The sequence below is a fragment of the Amphiprion ocellaris genome, chromosome 23 (genome assembly GCF_022539595.1).
Source record: "Amphiprion ocellaris isolate individual 3 ecotype Okinawa chromosome 23, ASM2253959v1, whole genome shotgun sequence".
In the NCBI taxonomy this organism is placed as follows: Eukaryota; Metazoa; Chordata; class Actinopteri; family Pomacentridae; genus Amphiprion; species Amphiprion ocellaris.
In genome coordinates this window covers 11,276,396-11,297,323 of record NC_072788.1, presented here as the reverse complement: position 1 = coordinate 11,297,323, position 20,928 = coordinate 11,276,396, and the positions used below count along the sequence as shown (strand labels likewise).

At 38.5% G+C, this 20,928-nt stretch overlaps 1 protein-coding gene across 17 annotated transcripts in view; it reads right to left on the bottom strand.

The window, feature by feature from the left end:
• Window positions 1-258: 258 nt before the first annotated feature.
• Window positions 259-20,928, bottom strand: part of LOC111564120 (adhesion G protein-coupled receptor L3-like) — a 266,802-nt gene continuing 246,132 nt past the window's right edge. For 4 of the 17 annotated variants that reach the window (XM_055007689.1, XM_055007688.1, XM_055007692.1 and 1 more), the window contains 7 exons: window positions 19,710-19,736; window positions 16,649-16,817; window positions 15,458-15,583; window positions 10,667-10,763; window positions 5,514-5,639; window positions 4,075-4,092; window positions 259-3,004 (listed from right to left, as the gene is read on the bottom strand). In XM_055007689.1, coding sequence (XP_054863664.1) covers window positions 2,055-3,004; window positions 4,075-4,092; window positions 5,514-5,639; window positions 10,667-10,763; window positions 15,458-15,583; window positions 16,649-16,817; window positions 19,710-19,736 — 1,513 coding nt within the window. In that variant the 3' untranslated portion in view covers window positions 259-2,054. Of the gene's footprint in view, window positions 3,005-4,040; window positions 4,093-5,513; window positions 5,640-10,666; window positions 10,764-15,457; window positions 15,584-16,648; window positions 16,818-19,709; window positions 19,737-20,928 lie in introns of all 17 variants that reach the window. The other 13 variants (XM_055007696.1, XM_055007697.1, XM_055007701.1 and 10 more) reach the window with 8 other exon arrangements.

Sequence of the window (20,928 nt, the reverse complement as noted above, 5' to 3'; positions counted from 1 at the left end):
TCAAGTTCAGGAAAAAAATATGAACACCAACATCCTCTGAGAGTGGTGATTCCATAATAAAGTGTTTTCTATTGTTGCTGATCATTATTGTGAAACAATAAAATACTGCTATTCAAAGTTATTGTAGAGCAGAACATACTTACATCTCCTCTTGTGTCTTGATGAACAGACCCGCTGACTCTCATGACTCCTGCACAGCTTGTCAAGCTCACATTAAACACACAGTATCTGGAAAGAATTCATTGGTTCCACCAGCGATGATATTGAAATATTTATTACAGCTTATGAAATCACTGCTTCTATTGTAAAGCAGACCAGAGCATACAGAGCACATCCACTGTTGCTGGGCCAAAATTTATTTGGCACTAAACTGGACAGAGGGCTAATGAGGGATATTAACTGATCATTTAAAAATAAAAAATAAAATAAAAAAACTGAAAAAATAAACTTGATCGCCATTATTTGCAGGTCCTTAGCTGTTATCCATATAAAAGCGTTCCAAGACCCAAACAAAACACCAGAACTTTTTTGTCGTAGCTATGTGATAAATCTTAATCAGTAATTTATTTGTTGGCAAACAAGTTTCACTGTTACAACAAATATTAGTTATGAGGTCATTCAACCTGGAAACTGATACAAAAAGGAATAAATAAGAAGCCATAATCATAGCTGATAATAAAAACTTATTTGTGCCACTAAACTTACTTCCGTCCTCTGTTTTTATTACCGCTTATTTAACAAATAAATAAATAGATTTTCTCCTTGAAGAAGAAAAAGAAAAAAACACTTCCAGTTTTTCTCACTCCAAAAGCTCTTTCTTTAATAAGTAAAACAGCCATCTTTCTTTTTCTATACAAGTGCCTGGTGCTCATCAAGGTTCAATTTGTTCTCTTTCTGAGAAGCACAAGCGTTTTCTGAATGCCAATGCAGATGCAGAATGCACCACAAACCTTTCACCTCGTGATTTTCTGTCCTTGACGATCTGTGAATCAGAACTCTGCTATCTACACAGGAAAAAAAAAAAGGAAAGGAAAAAGAAATCAAATGGAAAGTAAAACAGACCTGAAAACTAAAGGTGAATATATTCCACAAATATGCCTGCACGATAAGTGAGTCCTTGTGATGTTTTTTTTTTGTGTGTTATTTTGTTCCTATTTTGATGGTCATTTCTTGGAAAGTGATAAAAGAGAAAAGAAAAAGAAAAACAGACTGGAACCAGAAACCCAGAAAGGCCAGCACAACAGAACAAAATTGCTCCTAAACACTACATTTACAGAGACAAAGGGTTTGCTCAGAACAAAAAAAAGCATACTATTATGTGCAATGCTAGTTATCTGTACAGTTACATAGAAATATCTCATAATTCTCTTATTAGTTTTTTTCTCCCTCTTTTAACAACTGTTATTACAGTAAAACGAAAGGAAAAAAGAACAGCTATGCTTGAAAGCATACGATCAATAATTCCTTTATGGTAATTGTTCAAAATGTGTGTGTCTGTGTTGTTGTTGTATTTTTTTTTTTTTTTGTCTTTTTCTTTCATTGAAGGGACACTTCAGCAAACAAAATGTGCTGCAACTCACCAAAGAGGAAGAAAATCTTTCAAAAAGTCAATATAGATACAGAAGTATAATAAAATAGTCCTTTTTTTTATTTCCCGTTTATTCTGGCGACAGATTCAACTTTGGGGCTGTGAAGTTCCTTTTTGACTGTCAGACCTACAGTGTGTCTCTGAGACCTAAAAATCCTGTGTGAGGAATTCTTGTCTCTTTTGACAATGAGACAAAAACACGCCAAACCACATTTAGTTTGGAGGTTGGAGGGGAGGCGGAGGGACACAACATCAACATCCTGTAATGTCTAACAGTCACATATTAGCCCCCCCCCGATTCGATTATTATCCTGTTTGTGGTCAATAACAGCAAGAGTACAGTTATTTTCTCTGCCTCAGTCTTCGGGACACAGAATAAAAAGAAAGGCTACCACTGCCAACGACTGATGGAACAAAGGGGACACAGGGAAGAGAAGAAGGGATACCGTTGGGGTCGTGTTGGGGCCTATAGGCTGGTGACCAGGTGCAGGGGCTCCTGGGGGGTTTCTTCTGGAGAAAGATCCTCTCTGTTGGGGGGCACAATGAAACCGTCGCTGCTGCCCCGTCCGAGCTGGTAGTAGGAGTGCAGCTGGTGCAGGTGGTTACGAGAACCCAGGTTGGGCATGCTCTTGTAGTAAACGTCGTCCGAGCTGGCCTCGGGGCTTTTGGCGTCGCTGCCCTCCTTGGAGCCGTCGGCAGACTCAGCGGACGGGTCGGGCAGGCCGGGCAGCATGGGCATGCTGGTGTACAGGGAGTCTCTCTGGTGGTTGTGGCTGGGCGACGAGCCCTCGTCCTCGGTGTGCTCGTTGGTGAGTAGGGGGAAGAAGCTCTCGCTGTTCTCTTGCGGGATCCTCCGCCGGGACGACGACGAGGTGGTGGCAGACGAGAAGGGATGGTGGGGCAGTGGGAGGGGTGGTGGCACCGATTGGTGGAGGTGATTGTGGAGGTTGTCCACCGCCTGCAGGGATGGCGGCGGCCGTTGTGGCAGCAGTGGGGCATTCGATTCCTCGCGGATCAACTCGAGGCCCAAGCCTTCGTCGTGGTGTGGGCCGAAGGTGGAGTGCTCGTCCAGGCTCAGCGCCACGTTCATGCCCATACCCACCCCCAAGCCCATCCCGTAGCCGCCATCTTTGCCGCCGTTGCTCACGTTGTTGACGAGCTTGTTCATGAGGTTCCGGTTCTGCTCGGTCGAGCGCTCGTGGGAATTATTGAGGTAAGAGGGGATATAGTTGGAGGTGAGCTCTTTCAGGATCTTCTTTTCCAGGGTGGTCTCCTTGTGGTTGTAGCCCCGATCAATGATCTGGACGCAGTCACTCATGTACTCGGCGCTGGCGATGCTGTAGCTGTTGCCATGGTTACCATTCAGTGGTAGAGTATCCATGACACTTGTATCCCGGGCATTGTTCAGGATTCCCTCTGAAATGACAAACACGGGGTCGGGGGAGGTTTGGAGTGGGCGAATGAGAACGGCAGAATCTGATGAGATGTAATTGCCACAGCTAAATGTTAACCATTGTTACCAACACAAATTACAGCCATCAAACACTGTGGCTCTTGAATTCTGAATCATGTCCTGACACTCACAGTTCTCTGGATTACATGAACAAAATATGCAGGAAACATCACACGCACTTACCTTGTTACACAAAACCCCCTTTTTTCCACTCAATTTCTATTAGATTCAACTGATTAATCAATGGCAGTGATGAAAACACTGATATATGTGCAACACAGAACGACACAGACCTCAAACACGGCACAAAAACACAAAAGCAAGCAAAAGGAGACAATAAGAAGAAGCCATGCACTTAACTTTAACAGTGAAAGACAAACCAGAAGCTATAAATTTGGACCCCAACCATATTGTCCCGTGTGAGCGATGGCAGGAATATAAATGAGGCTTTATCCATGTGAACAGAAGTAACCGACTCTCTAAACATGAATTAGGCAGCGGGGAAGGAGACTTTCAGTTCTCTCTACATGTAACTTTTATATTTTATCTCCTCGGCCGAGCCCATGCTATCAACATCAAAGCAAATATCTGATGATAATTCAAACTACCTCGGACAAGGCCATCCAGCTTGTTAAGTGTCAACGCCGGCGTCTGACCTCTTGAAAATTTGACAAGACACAGACCTTCAAGAAGTGCACTGGCTTGATCAAAGTGAATGGTTTGAAAAAATATGTAATAAAAATAAAAAATAAGTGCATGAACAAAGGCTCGGCATTCTGGGAAAAAGATTACAGATCGATCAATATTGATGCGCCTCATGAAACGTTGATTGGATTTGCGTATTCAGATGTCATTGGATGTAGACAGGTCTCCTTGTTAATGGCGAGGCGCCTTTTCACAAAAGAGTTCTACCACTTCCAAAGGGAACGACAGTGTTTTCATTAACCCCCCTTTTGGTCAGCATCAAGTGAAAAGAAAGTAAAAGCCAAAGTCAATTACATTTGATAAGCAATGTTTAGTTTGACTCCCATACTTGTCTCTCTGTAGGGCTCTTTTAGGGACAGCATGAGGGGAAGGAAAGAAGAAAAAGAAAACACAATAAGCTTAACAGTGACAGGTAGAAAGAGAAATGTGCACATTTAGTATGCAGATGATGTATCAAGAAAATGTTCCTGGAATGTCACCATGCGAATTTTTGCCACATAAAGAACCTCTCTTAACAAATACATTGATAAAAAAAAGATGTTTTGCTGTAGCTTTTATTTTTGCAGGATCCTGGCAAATGTACTTGAGCGTCAAATGCACCGATAAATCTTTTGACGCATTAGCATTTTCATTCTTCCAGATATTTCTTTCCCATCTATTGCGATGTAAGTGAATTATAGTCCTTCATCGCGAGCTCCAATGCGAGTACTTGTATTGCATACATAAATTATCCACCGATCAAAGCTCTCTGTGAGTTTTTATCTCAGTTTTACACGAGTTTCTCCCCAGTTTTACAGACTCACAAAGTTACAGCAATCTCATATTGACTGTTCGGAGCTGGAATAAAATAATAACAGCTCTGCAGAGAGAAAAATAGCACTCAAATAGTCAGACTGATCCAGAAAAAAAGTGGATACTGTAGCTTTCTGGCTGATCACTCATACTCAGATCTAATATTTGTAATGGTGCAAGAGCTGATATATTGAAAAACTCCCAAAAAACATGAAAAATACCATGCAGATCAAATTTACTTTGATATATAAACCCACATATTGAATTTATGAACGAGCAATTATAACACAAAAAAGGTTACAAATCAAACAAATGGCAACCCTGGTGTTTGCTCTGCAGACTGTTCCCTTTCTATGCAGTATAAATGATTTGCATTTTAAATTATCAGTTTCAATGTCATTTATCACAAAGCAACAATGTTTGACAACCCAACAGCAGCATTAAAAAGAATGAAATGCTAGCACTAAAAAAACAAAGAGACAAAAGACATGGCAGACAAGCTTCACTGACAACATTAGAGCACATTTAAAATAAATGACTGGTGGTGTATCCGGCTCCCTGTGGGCACACAGTCTTGATTTCAGAGGATTTCCTCATTTTTTTTTCTGCAATCTGTGTTGGCCAAACAGCAATGCGGGAGAGTGACTTATGTAACCGAGCTGCATGCCCTGACCAGAAGCCAAGATACACCACCAATGAAAAACCCCACAGCAAAACAAACCTGTAGGATTTTTTTGTGATAAAGCAATAGTTCAAGACATCTAGACCAGTGTTTTCTTTAATTAAAGCCCTGCAAAAACTCTTGAAGGTGGTATTTTCAGCTTGGTCTAAGTCCATTACAATCATCTGCGACTGCTTATTGTTCTGGATGGGGAACAAAGAAGTGCCACCTAACAGTTTCTCCAGGACCAGGCAAGAAATAAAGAAAACACTGCTCTAGCCACAATGTTAAAGAATGAAAAGAAGCTAGCACACCTTGTGTGTTGTACATGCCCAGAGGGTTGTTATAGACTGCCGATTCCCCAAGCAATGTATTATAGGGATTGTTAGTGCCATGAGGACGTAGGAGTGCATTAGGTATAAGATGGTTAGCCATAGCCCCTGGAGCAGCCAGAAAGAGACAGAGTGAGACAGAAAAAAAGAGAAAAAGAGCGTAAAGACAGAAACAGGTAGGTGGAAAGATAAATTGAGATATAGAGGAAAGAGAGAGAACATACATATCAGTTTGGCAGATGCAGCTGAGCAATGACAGCCGTTAACATCCAAATGATCACATGATCATTAATGTGTGGGGGGGTTAAGCTACATGAAAGTGGCAGCACTGAACTGACATGGCTAATGGCACCGATGGAGAGTGTGTTAATTGTACTGCTAAAGCCCCCCTTTCTGTACTGCATGTTCAGGCTGCATACACGTGTTAACAGACATAAATTACAAAGAAGCACCAACATGGCCGACACAACACATGTATTGGTACATTTCTACACTCAAACAGGACATAATACAGTAATCACTCAGGACGCCCATTAATCTTTATGAGGCCAAAAATGATTAGTACACGGCGGCTTGAAGGTTTGTGAACCCATTTCTGCATAATTATGACAGAAAACATTATCAGATTTTCATTCAAGTCCCAAAATTTTATCCCTAGTAAAACAAATGAGTTAAAAAATAAGCTTCTTTGTCATTTATTTATTGAGGAAAATAATCTAATGTTGCTTATCTGTGAAGGCAAAGCAAGTAAAACTAATGGTGTGCATGGCAGGGGTGCAAACAGAAAAGTCATTGCTCTCCAAAAAAGAGCACTCCTAATTGTAGTTTGCTAGTGATTATGTGGACAAAACAGAAGACTACTGAAACATGCTCTGTGTAATGATGACACTAAAACAGAACTTTTTGCTTTAAATGAGAAGTGTTATGTTCAGAGAAGAAAAACAATGCACTTGAGCATAACAACCCTATTTTGTCTGTGAATATTGGTGGTCGCAGTATCATTTGTCTCATTTGGGTTCTCTTTCACTACTTTTAGGGCTTGTAGGAAAATCTGATGTTGTTTTAGGTTATATTTATGTAGAAATTTAGAAACTGTCAAGGGTTCGCAAACTTTAAAGCACCAGTGTCGAAGACGGCGCTTTTAAACTTATGTAACTGACCATTTGCTAAATCCTCCTCCTCAACTTTAATGGGTAAAGACATGGCAAGTGTGTCAATATTTAGACTTGTCAAAAAAACAAAAACAAAAAAAATAACGAATTTATTTATTACTGGATTTACATTAAAATAGTCTATGTTCACTGGTTTGTTGTGAATTGCATACTGTTTTCTGATATGATGTTGTCCATGACTGCCATCATTGTCTAGCAACATTAGCATCTGTGTTCCACTTTTGCTCTGAATTCAGTGAAATTTACACTTAAAAAGGTGTGCTAGATGACTTTACACATGAAGTACAAAACAGTATGTATAAAACAAACATTACAATTTATTTTCAACCAACTCATGAAGTTAGTGTCAGCTTCGTAAGCTAGCTTCACCAGATAAAATCTGCCACAAACTGTTGCCATTTTGGCAAAGAAAATCCTAAATCCCTTACTGAATGCTATCATTATTTCGCAACAGTAGCATCTCTGTTTTACTGCAAATGGAAAATATACAAAATAGTATGTAAGCTAAGCAGTCAGAAAAGGTGATGAAGGGAGGAAAAAAATAGTCTAATATTACAATTTAGTTTCAACCAACTCACAAAGCTTGCATTAGCTTAGTAAGCTAGCTTCACTGGACAAATCTGCCATGAACTGTTGCCATTTTGGTGAACACAATGGCCACGTAAGTTTGTCCCAGAAAAATATATTGCTGGATTTATGTTTCAACAATCCCCGTTCACTGGTTTGTTGTCAATTGCGTACTGTTTTCTATCAGTATGGAGGCTGTTACTGTATCCTGTTATTGATTAGCAACATTAGCATCTCTGCTTTGGTGTTGCACTGAAAATGTACAAGATAGTATCTAAGCTAAGAGGTCAAAGTGATGGGTAGAAGGAAATAATGACCTAATATTACATTTTACTTTTAACCAGTTCATGAAGCTAATGTTAGCCTAGCAAGCTAAGTCCTGCTGGAAAGAGCTGCCCTTTCTGGCGAACAAAATGGCCACTGGAACCAAGTGACAGACCTGCTCTGTTTCAAAAACAACAATTTTTTTTTTTTTTTTAGAGTCAAACGCTATGTGAAAATAGAAAAACCTTAACAAGCAACAGAAGCACAGAGCCTCAGCAAGTCAAAACGCTTCACTGTTATTATTGCTTCTGGCACTGCAGATCTTTTTGAACTGAAGTGGGGTAATATTTCCTTCTCTCCAAAGAGCCAAAGTTTAATATTATCTCATTCTCTTTGTGCTGCCGCAGAAATAACCTTTGAATGAAGTGATACGTCCTCTCTTTAGTCGAGATGGCCATTACTTTGCCTCAGCCTCACCTCCTTCACACAAACACAACAGAGGCTCATTTTCTATTCATGCGATGCTTCGTCTTCAGATACGAGCTGCCAGTATCTCGCCCGAATGACTCATCAGTTTCCCATCCACATACCAGCACACCAAAGCAACCTTCACAGTCTGAGCCCAGTGATTAGCTGCACATTTTGAAGGCTGCAATCTTAAACATGAATGCAGCAGATTCACCCTAATGTTTGTTTTTCTTTCACTGATGGTAAAAATAATTTATTTCCAAGCGTTTGAATACATTATGCGGAATATCAAGCGTGCCGAAAATATTTGCGCATTCATTTCCTGTTTACAAGTTGTTTTTTCCCCCCCTCCCCTGTCAACATGGAATGATGCTATTATTTTTAAAAGAAGCCAAATTGGAGACTTGTGAGGGTGACACATATGCTGTAGTGGGTAAACATCTTTTATCTACTACACAGCAATTACATCCTCCGGCAGAGTGTGCTGTTCGTTTGTGACACTCCGAATCTGTCGCACCAATGGAGAAAAGGTTGTTTTATTACTTTGTGACTCTTCTCAAAAAAGTTATTTTTTTCTTTGTATTCTAATTGCACAAAATCTTTCCATGTTGGAAAAATGCAATAAAGGAATTACAGTGCTGTTGTTTAGCATTAATTAGTTATATATTTTGCTTGAGAGACAGAATGTTGGGTAGATTTTTGTTTTTTAATTGTAATTTGTTTGCTGCTGCTGCTTGCCATAATTAGTGTATTCTATAAACACCAGCGCCCTTTTCAGAGTCTCCCAATGACAGATTCCCCCGCTTATTGTTGTTTTTGTTGAAATTGGATGATTTCCAAAAAAAAGGAACATCGCACTGATTGTGCGGCAATAATCCTGAATGGTGGGATAAATTGAACATGCAACACTATCAAGATGATTGCATGACTCTCAAGAGCGTCAGCTGCAAGACGACGAAGAAGGGGGGAATGCAAATGACAAATCAGCAGCAAATATTCGCTCCTCAACTTGTAATTCTTTAATAACAACACGGGAACAAGCGTTGGATGAGTGCGATTCTATTTGCATCTGTTCCTGATGATACTTGTGCTGCAGGATCACTCAGATCCAGGCCTAGTAAGAAGCCAGAAGGGTGTAAAAGCGCATTAACAACTTCTAGCTCTGCTGTTTTTTCTTTCTTTTTTGTCTTTATGGAAGATCCATGCAGACATTTCTTCAACTCCCCTGACCCGCAGTCCAACCTCCAGCCTGATAAAAGCTGCGCCTGTTGGTGGTGCTAAGCTGAGTGGCTAATTATTGAGATCATGACACTTCCTCACTGCGTCGAACATCAATCCATCATTGTAACTGTGCATTAGCGTCGATGCAAGCAGGCGCCCAGAGCGAATTTAGAGAGCGAGCGAGTGCCGAACTCAAGCCCTCTATCAAGAGATGTGATGACTGGGGAGGGATGCCAGCAAGTGCAGGCTTCTGCTACGTGATATCAGATGCAGCCTGGTGTCGATTTTCTGCATAACCTGAGAGACTTCGCAGTTAACTCCACTCACTGTCTCTGTCAAACGCATTATGTTAAAACGCTCTTTATTAATGTGTTTCTGAGAGTGAAATCCACTGAATTAATTTCTGGCTTGTTATTCGGCACCATTCCTGAGACAATTCCCAGGTTCTGTTTCAAGGCTTTTGATGTCAGATGGCTCAGTAAAAAAAGGTTCCTTTTACGCAGTAATCAAAAGCACCAAAATTATTGTAATTCTCATAAACAATTTCACAAAACAAATGATCACAGTTACCCAAAACGTGACTACAGAGCTGCCAATTGTAAGGTTGCAATCTGTAAAACATCTTTTTGTGTTGTTGTGCGAAAGGAGCAAAGTTGTGGAGTTTTTCAGGAAACAAAATATGTACTCATGCCAGGTTTTTAAACATAATGCTTTGTGTCCCGCAGTTTGATAGAACTTTTTGGCATCTCGGTGCACTTTCTTTGCATCTTTCAACCTTTTAGTCTCCTAAAAATTCCCTTTAAAAGTTCGGATTCTTGCACTGGACAGCTGTTTTCAGTTTAATTATGTGGACTATATCAAAGAAACCATAAATAAATAACGTCTTTACCAGCTAATCCTGTTTACTTGCATATTCCTTTAAATGATTTGCTTGGGCTTCAAAATAACATGATGCACAATTTTATATAGCAGCACAACGCCAAAAACAAACAAAAAATGTTTAATCCTCTTGAATCTCTAAAGTTCTCTGCAATCATGCAGACAAAGTGCTACATTGCACTGCTAGTGACAGCTGTTTTGATGCATCGTATTTCTTACATTCCCACACCTTGCTTCAGAATTTGCTAGTAATTAACGATTGAGTTTAAAAAATGCATATTTTTTACTTGGAGTTTTAATTATTAGGAGGCAAACTGATGGCTAATTTTGCCTTGACTTGAAATGTTGGATTGAGGTTTTAAAGCTTCACTTGTGAAATAATAATAAAAAAAGGCTTTTAATTCTGTAAAGCCCTTGAGTTACATTAAGAGGAAAGCAATTATAGCTGGAATTCATGAAATGAGTGAAAAAAGATGTTCCTCTCATTAGTCATAAAGTCTGAGGTGAAGGCCGGTGTGCTGAGGAGGAGTTTTTGGTTGAAATATTTGCAGCGGGACCAAGTACCTCTGTTGAGCGATGCTGAGCTGTTGATGTCGCCGGTCATAAAAGAGGACTCGGACTGTTTTCTGACCGTGTCGTTCCACATTCGACGGATGCGGCTCTGTGGAAACAAACAAAAACATGTCAGATCACATCAGGATATCCACTCTGAATGCTGTCAGTAATGCAAAAAAAAAATCTGCACATGGAGGACAAATGAAAATCAACCAGACATAAGCAGTATTACTAGTGTGTTGACGTTTTTTTTCCTCAAGCGAAAAAAAAAGAAAAAGCTTTTGAATCATGAAAGAAGCCAGCAGTGGGGATAAGTAACCTCCAATTAAAGATGAGCATTAGTACTGGGATAGGTGGAGTCAATAATAAAGTCATCAGTCAAGCTCTGAGTCGGTGTCTTGGTTTGCGAAGGCTCAATCCAAGAGAGTTCATCCTGGTTAATTATGATGGAGTCCCATGGGCTGTTGCACAAGCTAAGGGTCTGGATATCCAACCATGGAGCTGAATACTTTCTATCCTCTGCCAGAGAGGCTTGGCAGAAGATTGTTCAGATAAATATATAAAAGGTGAGGAGGTATTTAAAAAGAAAATAATGCATTAAAGGGTTAAAATCCTAAAAATGAATGAATGTTTGGTAGTTATGATCAGGACTGATGTTGGTTTGTTTGACTTTTTTTTCACATTGAGATTTCATTGACATTTTAGTCCTTAAGGTCCTGTGTGTTTTGTGGGTATTAAATCTGACGCTGCACAAAAATAATAATGCATCGGAATTAATGTTGATGTAATCATTCACATCTTCCACAATAATAGTAATATTTTTTAAAAAATCCACTTACCACTAACTAGATAGATTATTTTATTTTTGCATCACTCATGAAAAAATGTGTAAATTATGTAAACCAACTAACAATAAAAGCATAAAATCCTGAAAATGAAAGAATTTTTGGAGGTTATGTTTAGAACTGATTGTAAAAAATGGCAGCTTGGTCAAAGATAAATAATATTTCTATTTCATTGTTTTTGACATTGAGAGCACATTTTTGTGTTTATGGTCCTCAGTGTGAGTTGTTATAAAAAAATCTGACATTGTATGAAAAGTAATAATGCATTGGAATTAATATTGTTGCTAATCTTCAACATATACTAAGCTGTAATAACAAAATAAAAGTTTCCACTTATTAATTATATAGAAAATAATATTTTTGTGTGAGTTTTATTAAAAATAAAAACAACAGTGACATGTACAGAAAATGGCATTTAAAGGGTCAAAATTCAGGTAATTATAATTAAGACTAATGTTGGATAAAAGGCTAACCAAATGAAAGTAAAAGGGGATATTTATTCATTTTTTATGGTAGTTTATTTCTTTTTTGAGGCCTTTTCGTCCTTAAGGTCCTTTTTTGTAACTCTGACAGTGCACAAAATATAAGAGTCAATGTTGTTGCTAATCACTAACAAATCTTACATTAAAAAAAAAACTTCTACTAAGCTCTAATTATTTGAAAAATATTTTTGTTATTAAAAAAGTAATGACAGTGACATCACATATATATGGTAATTAAGATAGCGTTTAAAAAAATGTTATTTATTTCAAGGTAGGTTTTTTTGACAAGTATAATTTTGTCCTTAAGGAGTAACTTTAAAATTGACAAGTGAGAATTGAATCCTTTGCAACTAAATGCTTTACTTGAAGCATTTTTGAATGGACTGGACATCATTTCTAACATATGAAACAACAATGAATTCAGCAAACTAATGGCTGAAATACAGTCATACAGCAACATCATAGGGTTTTAAACAATCCCCCGAGTTAGCCGGACCCATCCGGAGGAAATTGTCTATTGATCTAACTGGGATTTATATGTGGCCCTTCCAGTTATCCAGTCATCATCTTGGCTTAACAACCTCACCTGTTTCGTCCGTCCACTTTTACTGCAGTTCCTCCACCAGCAACAACAATGTCAAGGTTTCATCTACAGCTCCCTCGAGGGATCTCTGACTGGATGCTAGATATGTGGGGCTAACCCTATAAATCCACCTAATCGATGAGGTCAGCTGCAATCTTTTAATTAAACGAAGCTTGTTCATTTTGACGACTTAACAGTCTGACCCCAAGAACCTGTCGGCAGGTTTGAAAGGCATGTTTTCTATAAAATCATATTGAATTATTTTCCAAATAATAGGTGCTAACTGGATTATTTTCTTGATTATCACAGTCAGACATATATCAGTGATTAGTAACAATATTGATTCTAAGCTATTAATATACAGCACATTATCATTATTTTCCACTTTCATTGAGTTACTTTTTTTTTTTTTTTATTTTATCAACGTCACTCCTGATCACAACTAAAAAAAATTCCTTAATTTGAATATTTTAAATTTAAAAATGTCAGTAAATACAAATAAAATGAAAACACACAAAAAAGGTATTTTCTATCTAATTAGTGGCAAGTGGATTTTTAATTGTTACATCATCACAGCCTGGGATATGTTAATGATTAGTATCAACATTTATACTGAAGCATTAATATTGTTGTGCAGTGTCAGATTAAAAAAATAAATAAAAACAACTCACGCTTAGGGCCTTAAAGGCAAAAATCTCAATGAAATCTCACAGTAAAAAAAAAATAATAAGAAGAAGAAGCAAAAAACAAAACAAAAAACCAGCAACTGCCATTTTTCAGAGCCAGAATTTAAAAAAAAGAAAAAAAAGAATCGTAAGAGCATCAATTAAGTTCTTGATCATGTGTAACAGGTGATTCTGTCAGGAACAGGAACCAAATCTAAGCTGAAAATCATGATTTTTCATCAAAATCGATTTACCCAACATATCAAATTTAAGAATATTGCCAAAGATAATTAATTTGCTCTAAACAGATTCTCTAAAAAAGACAACGGTAAAAAAAATCTGTGTTTTTTGGCACAACTGTAAAGTCAGGAGTGACTCATCTGAGATTAACAGTCAAGTGACAGAAGTTCAAGGAGTTTTTGACTGAACTGGGATGAACTACAGGCTGTGTATGCACATAACACCTGTTGACACTTATAGTGTACACGTTGATTCCAGCTTTTGCCAACTTCTGTGCAATTAATAATCACTTAAATTCAGCTTTCATTTGTCTTATTTATGATTTATCGCATTATAAGTCTATCATACTTCACAAAAGATGTTTCCAAGTTCTCTCTACTTCCAGCCATGGCTGTGCTGTTTGTATAGAGGTGCAGGATTTTATGTTGCAGTGAAAAAAGAGCCCATAGTGATGTGAAAACACTCACTGTATGCAGCAGTTTGTTATGTGGTTTCTATCGTGCGCTCTGGCTTCGCTCGGAGTTTATTTACAACCTCTTGTACAGCTCACTGCATTATCAGATCTTAGCCATTACTTTGGTGAGCACAAGATTATTAAAACCAACAGGAGAGACTCTAAAATGAGTCCAATTATGTAATGAACAGTACTTATCCTTTGACCCTTTGATCATCTATGTTATTGTCAGCCATATGCAGAATATAACACGGTAGCTGTTTCCAAGCTAAAAATGACAGCTCTGCTTTTAAGACCTTGTTTTTCTGCCTCCAATACCTCAGACAGGTTTCAGCTTAATTAAGTCATTGGCAGTGCCATCATCATTAACTAAAATTGGAGCAGCTATCAGTGCACGTCACCTAAACTACTCCTGAAATCCTCCACTGCAGGCTGACATTTAGACTGAGAACATGTTTTCTATTCCTAAGAGCTTAAAGCATTTTTCACATCGCGGACGACTTCGGTGTCAACCTCCAGATGACGCGTAGCTCATGTATTTTAACAGCAACGCAAACTGACACAGCTGATCTCATTAACATATTGTACATCATGTTGTCCCCCCACAACCGTGGACACAGATGGGCTGAAAATGACACTGCTATTTCTTCTCGTTTTGGACAGACAGAAGCTCAAACTATTCATAGCCGACGGGTTCAAATGTACTTTGCTGATTACACATTCATTTCGAAGCTTTGGCGTAAGCAATAAACAAGCACATCTCTCCGAGTGTTTCCATTCCTGTCGTCTTCATATAAAGCGACTGAGCGTGAGGTTAGAGCCATCTTGTCAAAGCACTGTGTATAATTAAATGCTTTGATCTATATGCAGAATCCAGCTTGTATCGTGGGTTGCCACTGCATGCTCCACTCTAAGGACTATTTATAATTGAACACTGGAAGGAAATCACACTCTTTGGAATATGGATATGATGTTCAATTATGGTATATCATGGCAATTCACCCTATACTTCATGTCAATGTGGGAGGAATCCATTAACAATTTACTTTACAAGGAGACTTACCACTTACGCACAAGAATTCACAAGTCATGGCAGAGTCAGTCAGATCTGAATTTGTTTGTGTGAACAAATTCCTCACAAAAGCTGGGACCAATACTTTAGTCAGCGTCACTGTACCAGAGTGCAGCGTAAGAAACGTAAAGCTGAACAAGAATTGCATTTTCTTGCTTCCAAACAAGCACCTTTGCTGTTTGAAATCTATCATACACAGTCATTATTAAAATCTCTTATTCAGGAGCTGGCATTCTCTGTATTATTTAGAATAAAGTTCCCACTGCCTGGAGCTACATCACATGGTTGGAAAGCATGCCCAAACCCTATTTATAGCGAAGATTCAGTGGTAATCTGTGACAGAATAAGCATCGATTTTCTCTGGCTTGGTGAAAAAACAAGACTGAGAAGGAAATCAAGCTGGTAAAAAAAAAATATATATAAAGATTTTGAGTTTAGCAGTAAAAAATGTCCTTGAACCTGTGACCCTGTGGAATAACGTCCTGGAGCCCGAGAAGCGGTGCCTTTTCCAGATCCGATGGAGCTGTCCACACTTTTGCCACTACAGCAGTGAGTTCGCAGGCATTTTCCATACTCCTTACGCACCTACAGAAAAGAAAACCACAAACGTACACAGCACACACAAATCAGCATCTCATTGTACTTCATTCTTGCAACGTTTGAGTATGTTTTTCAGCATCCTCACTAATACAATTAAACCAATGGTCCCATATTTTTCCCCTTTCCAGCATTATTTAAGGTCTCACATGTCCACAGATAAGATAAGAAGCTTTATTGTCATTGGAAGGACACAATGAAATTCAGTACAGAGTTTGTCTTTCAATTTTTTAGCTCAAAATTTTCCAGATTTCACCATGACTGTGTAACTCTTTAAGTCCTGTTCTAAACAGGTTATTTTAGTGTCTGTAGCTTTAAATGCAGCTGTGCTACTGCTGTCCCCGCCCCCTTCAGGAAGGAATTCAGTAGGAATTTAGCTGTATGACAATACAGCTTGTGTGAGCACAGAGAGCAGGAGAGAAATGAACAGTTGTAAGATGTTATTCATTGCTGTCAAATTGGTCTTAAAGTTTCCAGAATCTCCTGAAAGTTCATTAGAGCTCTGACCTGTGGGCATGTAATTAGGGCATTAGCCACATTAGCACAAAATGCTAAAACAAAAGATTTTCCAATTCTTGTGGTGACGTGGCGATCAAACATAACAATAATCCACTGGATCTCCATTTCCTCAGATGCTGAGAGTGCATGAAGACTCTTGTGGTCACTCTAGCAGCCAACAGTAGAACATCTGGTGAGTTTTACTGGTGGCTGAGACATTTTAGAGTTAGCAGAAGCAGCTCTAAAGAGTACAATAATCTGATCTGAATGGTTAACCTCGGAAGAAGGGAGCAGAGTGGGCAAGCAAATTTTGCAGATTTTTAGCTCTGCAGTTTCTACTTGGAACCTGAATATAATCCTGACCAGCTTGTAAAGCTCAGAAGCCATCTATTTGAAGAGGGGCTATAAGAATGGTAGTAGGAAGCTTCATATTGTCACAGCATATATTTTAAGACTTGCAAAACATCATAAAAATGGATATCACCATATGGAACCTTTGATTACACATGCAGTCAATATGCAGTTGCACAACACATCATAAGACACAATCTGTACCTTCTTCTGCAGCACACAGTGGAAGATGAAGATGAACATCCCCTGCAGGGAGTTGAAGATGGTGAAGAGGTAGGCCATGACCACAGTGCTCTCATTCACATACATCAGTCCAAAAGCCCAGGTCAGGCCCAGCAGACACAGCAAGGCAATGGCTCCAATCACCCATGATCTGGAAAGTAAAGAAAAACCCATCTTAAAAACCATTCAGCCAAAGGTGTTGCATTGTAGAAGTTTCAGAAATGGTGTTTGGAACCTAGGGGAAGGAGTGTAAATTCTACCAAATACTAATGGAAAGTTTGATGTCAGGAACTTTAACTGCAGGAATATCCAAAGGGAAATCAGTTCAAGACAGCACTTCATCGAGTTACAGGGAAAAAAGACACAAAACAAATAAAAAGGGAATGAAAAATGACGGGAAATGACAATGAAAATAATCTGTATGTTGCACTCTTCCAAACTATGCTACGGACAATTTGAAAATATGATCATAAAAACATTTTTTCCAGTTAAAGAAGACACATGAGTATATTACATGTTGGAGTCTATTGCCTGAGGTGTTTGGACAAGTGCCTTGTAAATACTTATTGATGCTAAAGGTGTAACAGAGATAAATGCCCTTGACAATACAGTCTTTTTGAAAAGAAGAGCTCTATTTTTGTGCAGGCACACAGCAGCCAGAAGTGGCTTTTTCGCTTCACCTACACTCTTTTGGTATTTTGGTGACTGTGAGTGTGCTGCAGTAGGTGAGGTACAGTCAAGATTAATGTCTGGTTCTTTTCAGTCTGTCATCCACAACATGTATGGAGGATACATGAACAAGAGCTTCCCTTTCAGTACATCAAATCCCTCTACAACCATCTGAATGAGACAATTATGTTTCATTTCTGAAGCCTATAATTTAAATGGCTCGCGTTGTCAAAGCTAATTTATGCACACCGGAGTAATCAGGTTACCTTGATTAAATATAGTGCAAACTTCTTTGCTCTTTTGCACATCCGTCATCGGTTATATTAGGGCTCTAGCCTCCAGGTTTATGTAATTCAAAGAGATGTTAAGATGTATGCCATAGGTTAATCTACAGCTGCTACCAGCAACAGGATGAGGTAAATTAGAGTCATGGCGGGTCACATACTGCCTACGGTTAAATGTCACACCAGCGTGACAGTGAATAAATTTATTGTTTTCATGCAACAGTTTCGTCAAAATGTAATGGAGATTTTTTATGTACCTGAGGTTTATGTTTGCGAATGACAAAGTAAATGAAGAAACAACAGGGAAAAATAGCTAGATAATGGGTAAATATGAATTTATGTCAATAAACATTTGCTCAAATTGGCATTTACAGCTGCATTGGACCATCAGCCACTGTCTGACTACACCCCCTCCAACAACAGTCGTACCCTACAACTATGTCAGATAAGCTGAAATACCACCTAATTTAGAGTAACTTTCATGCTACAAATCTATTCATTTGACCTGGCTTTAAACACTATGTCAGTAAATGGTGATGGTGTAATTTCCCACTTGGTTGCACCTTGATCTCTACTTCTAGCAGTTTTCAAATTCTGTCATTCTGCCATGTCAGATGAACTTACATATCCCTTACTTGGCAATACCTTCATGTTATGAGTCTGTTCATTTGAACACAATATCATTTATTGCATAAAAAGGTGAATACTCTTATTATTTCTCACTTGATTTCACCTTGTTCCTAACACTACTTTTCTCCATTTTTGTCCAACTGTGGTATCAGACAGATTCAAATACCGTGTAATTGGCAATAACTTACGAATCTGTTAATTTGACTTAGTTTTATACCTGTTGTGATTTATTGAAAAAAAAAAAGAGTAAACACTGTTAAAATTTCTCACTTGATTGCACCTTGATGCCCACTAGCAGTTGCCAACTTTTTGTCATTTAGCCTTGTTGGATCAACTTGAAAACTCCTTAGTTGACAATAACCTTCATGGAATAAATCTATTCATTTGGTCTAGTTTTAAACTCAATGCCATTTATTGTTAAAAAGTACTGTCATAACTTCCCACTTGACTGCACCTTGATCCCCACACTAGCAGTTGAAAAAGCTTTTGTCATGCAGCCATGTCAATTAAATTCAAAAATCTCTCATCTGTTTGTAACCTTCATGTTACAAACTTGCTTATTTGACCTTGTTTTAAATATTCTTTAATTTAGTGAACGAAAAAAATGGATACTGTTGTGATTTACCACTTGATTGCACCTTGATCCCGACAACAGCGGTTCCCAGGTTTTTTGTTATTTAGCCTTGTCAGATTAACTTAATTACGGCTTAACTGACAATATCCTTCATGGAATGAATCTCTTCATTTCAACTGGTTTAAAACATGTAATGTAAAGCTAATAAATTGAATACTGTTATAATTTCCCACTTGATTGCACCTTGTTCCCTATACTAGCGGTACCAGGTCTTTTGTCATCATCATTATTTTTAGCAAACTATATCCCCTACTTAGTCATCAATTTATATGTACTCTTTGATTTTCTCTGTGCACACAGGTGTTCAGGTGTTACAGCTCATTACAGTGCATTTTCAAAATTATTCACATTGATGAGTTCATTTTGATGGCTCACTTCTTAATTCCTTTAGCAATCTTTCTGAATGGCCCTCAGGCTATTGTTCTCCGGAGGCAGAGAACCTCGTCCATTCACCACCCGTCACTTTGATTAGTGCGCTTATGTGCTTACACATATTGGATGCAGATAAAAAAGAATGACTTCCAGTTGACAAATGTAAGCTCCATATCTACACTGCAGTGCTAATATTTCTATATAGCGCACTGTGAAGATACAGGTGCCATTTAAAACTAATCTTACTTGTCACATCTGTAGGGTATGTATATCTAAGAGCCGAGCCCTGTGTGCACGCTAATGTGGCCTTCAACATGACTGAGTGCTGTGCTATAAATCACGTTAATGATTCAGAGAGAGGCAGCCAGATGGATTTGGGTGCTGATTTGCTCATATGAAGGAGTAAATGAAAGATGGCATTATGGGAAAAGAGCCCTTTCCAATTTTGCCTTACTTGATCTCGGGTTCATAATCCTGATAGCTGAGCAATGTGACAAAATCACAAAATAAAGAAAGCAGAAACAAATCAGATCACACGACAGAGTAGGTGCAAATAAAAAGAAAAAGTGTGGTCAGAAACAATGCACAAATTTAGAAATGAAGAGGGGAAACAATACATTGCGAGAGTAAAGATTAAAGCTGCCTTGACAGCATCCACATCCCAAACATCAAGACCAGACATTTATACATTTCAGGAAGGGATTTGTCAGTGATTTGCAGGTGCTAAACGTAATTATCTTGGTTCACAGAAGTATTCAGCTCCCCCTCATAAATGCTGGCAGACCTTCGCATTTAAGCTATTATAAATGGGCCAGGTGTGCAGCAAAAATAAATGATTTATGAATTCACCAGGGCAACCATTAAACATAATTTTCCCAGGGCTGTCTTAATGACCTGGTGGGAGAGGTACTTCATCAAGGTGATTGCCCTCAGATTGGACACAGAAACACAAGCAGTGGGCACAGAAAGACTAAATATCGTCCTCTAACTGGTGGCGAGTTTGGTGGGGAAGGAAATAAAAAGGGATGATAGAGACACAAGAGGTCACGAGAAAAGCATCCGAGGGAACAGGATATGAAGAGGCAGATATCAGCGTGTGGCTTATCTTACATCTGGAGTTATCAGACAAAAAAATAAATAAAAAATTGAGAATGATTTTTGAGGGCTGCATGGTAGGAGCCTTCAGGCAAAACTTTGGAGAGTCACTGAAAAGCACAACAGCTCATTTCCAAATGGAGCAGGGTGGGTTTCAGCTGCAAGGATTGTTGCCTGAAAGCTACAAATACAATCAATGAAAATAGTCAATTTGATGAAGAAATTATAATCAAATGTGCATTCTGAACACATTTCAGCAACTTGGCTCTGTTTAAAAAGGCTGCACAAGGTACTATAGATATACTGTCTGCTCGAGAAGCCGAGAAAAAGCTTTATTGCGCTAATTGTTGAGCAGAAATGCCACAAAAAAAGAGCAATTTCATGCCGAGAACTACTTCAGACTGCGGCATCGGAATTACCTATTTCCTTCTCAAATGACTTAATTTGCAGAGGTGCCATTCAATGCAATGTCACAGATCATTTATGTATGAGACTGCAATTGGTCAATTCATCCAAATCTGCATAAATGCCATTTCATGGGCTGTTTCTGGGGAAAAAAGAGAAGAGGAAATGCTGTG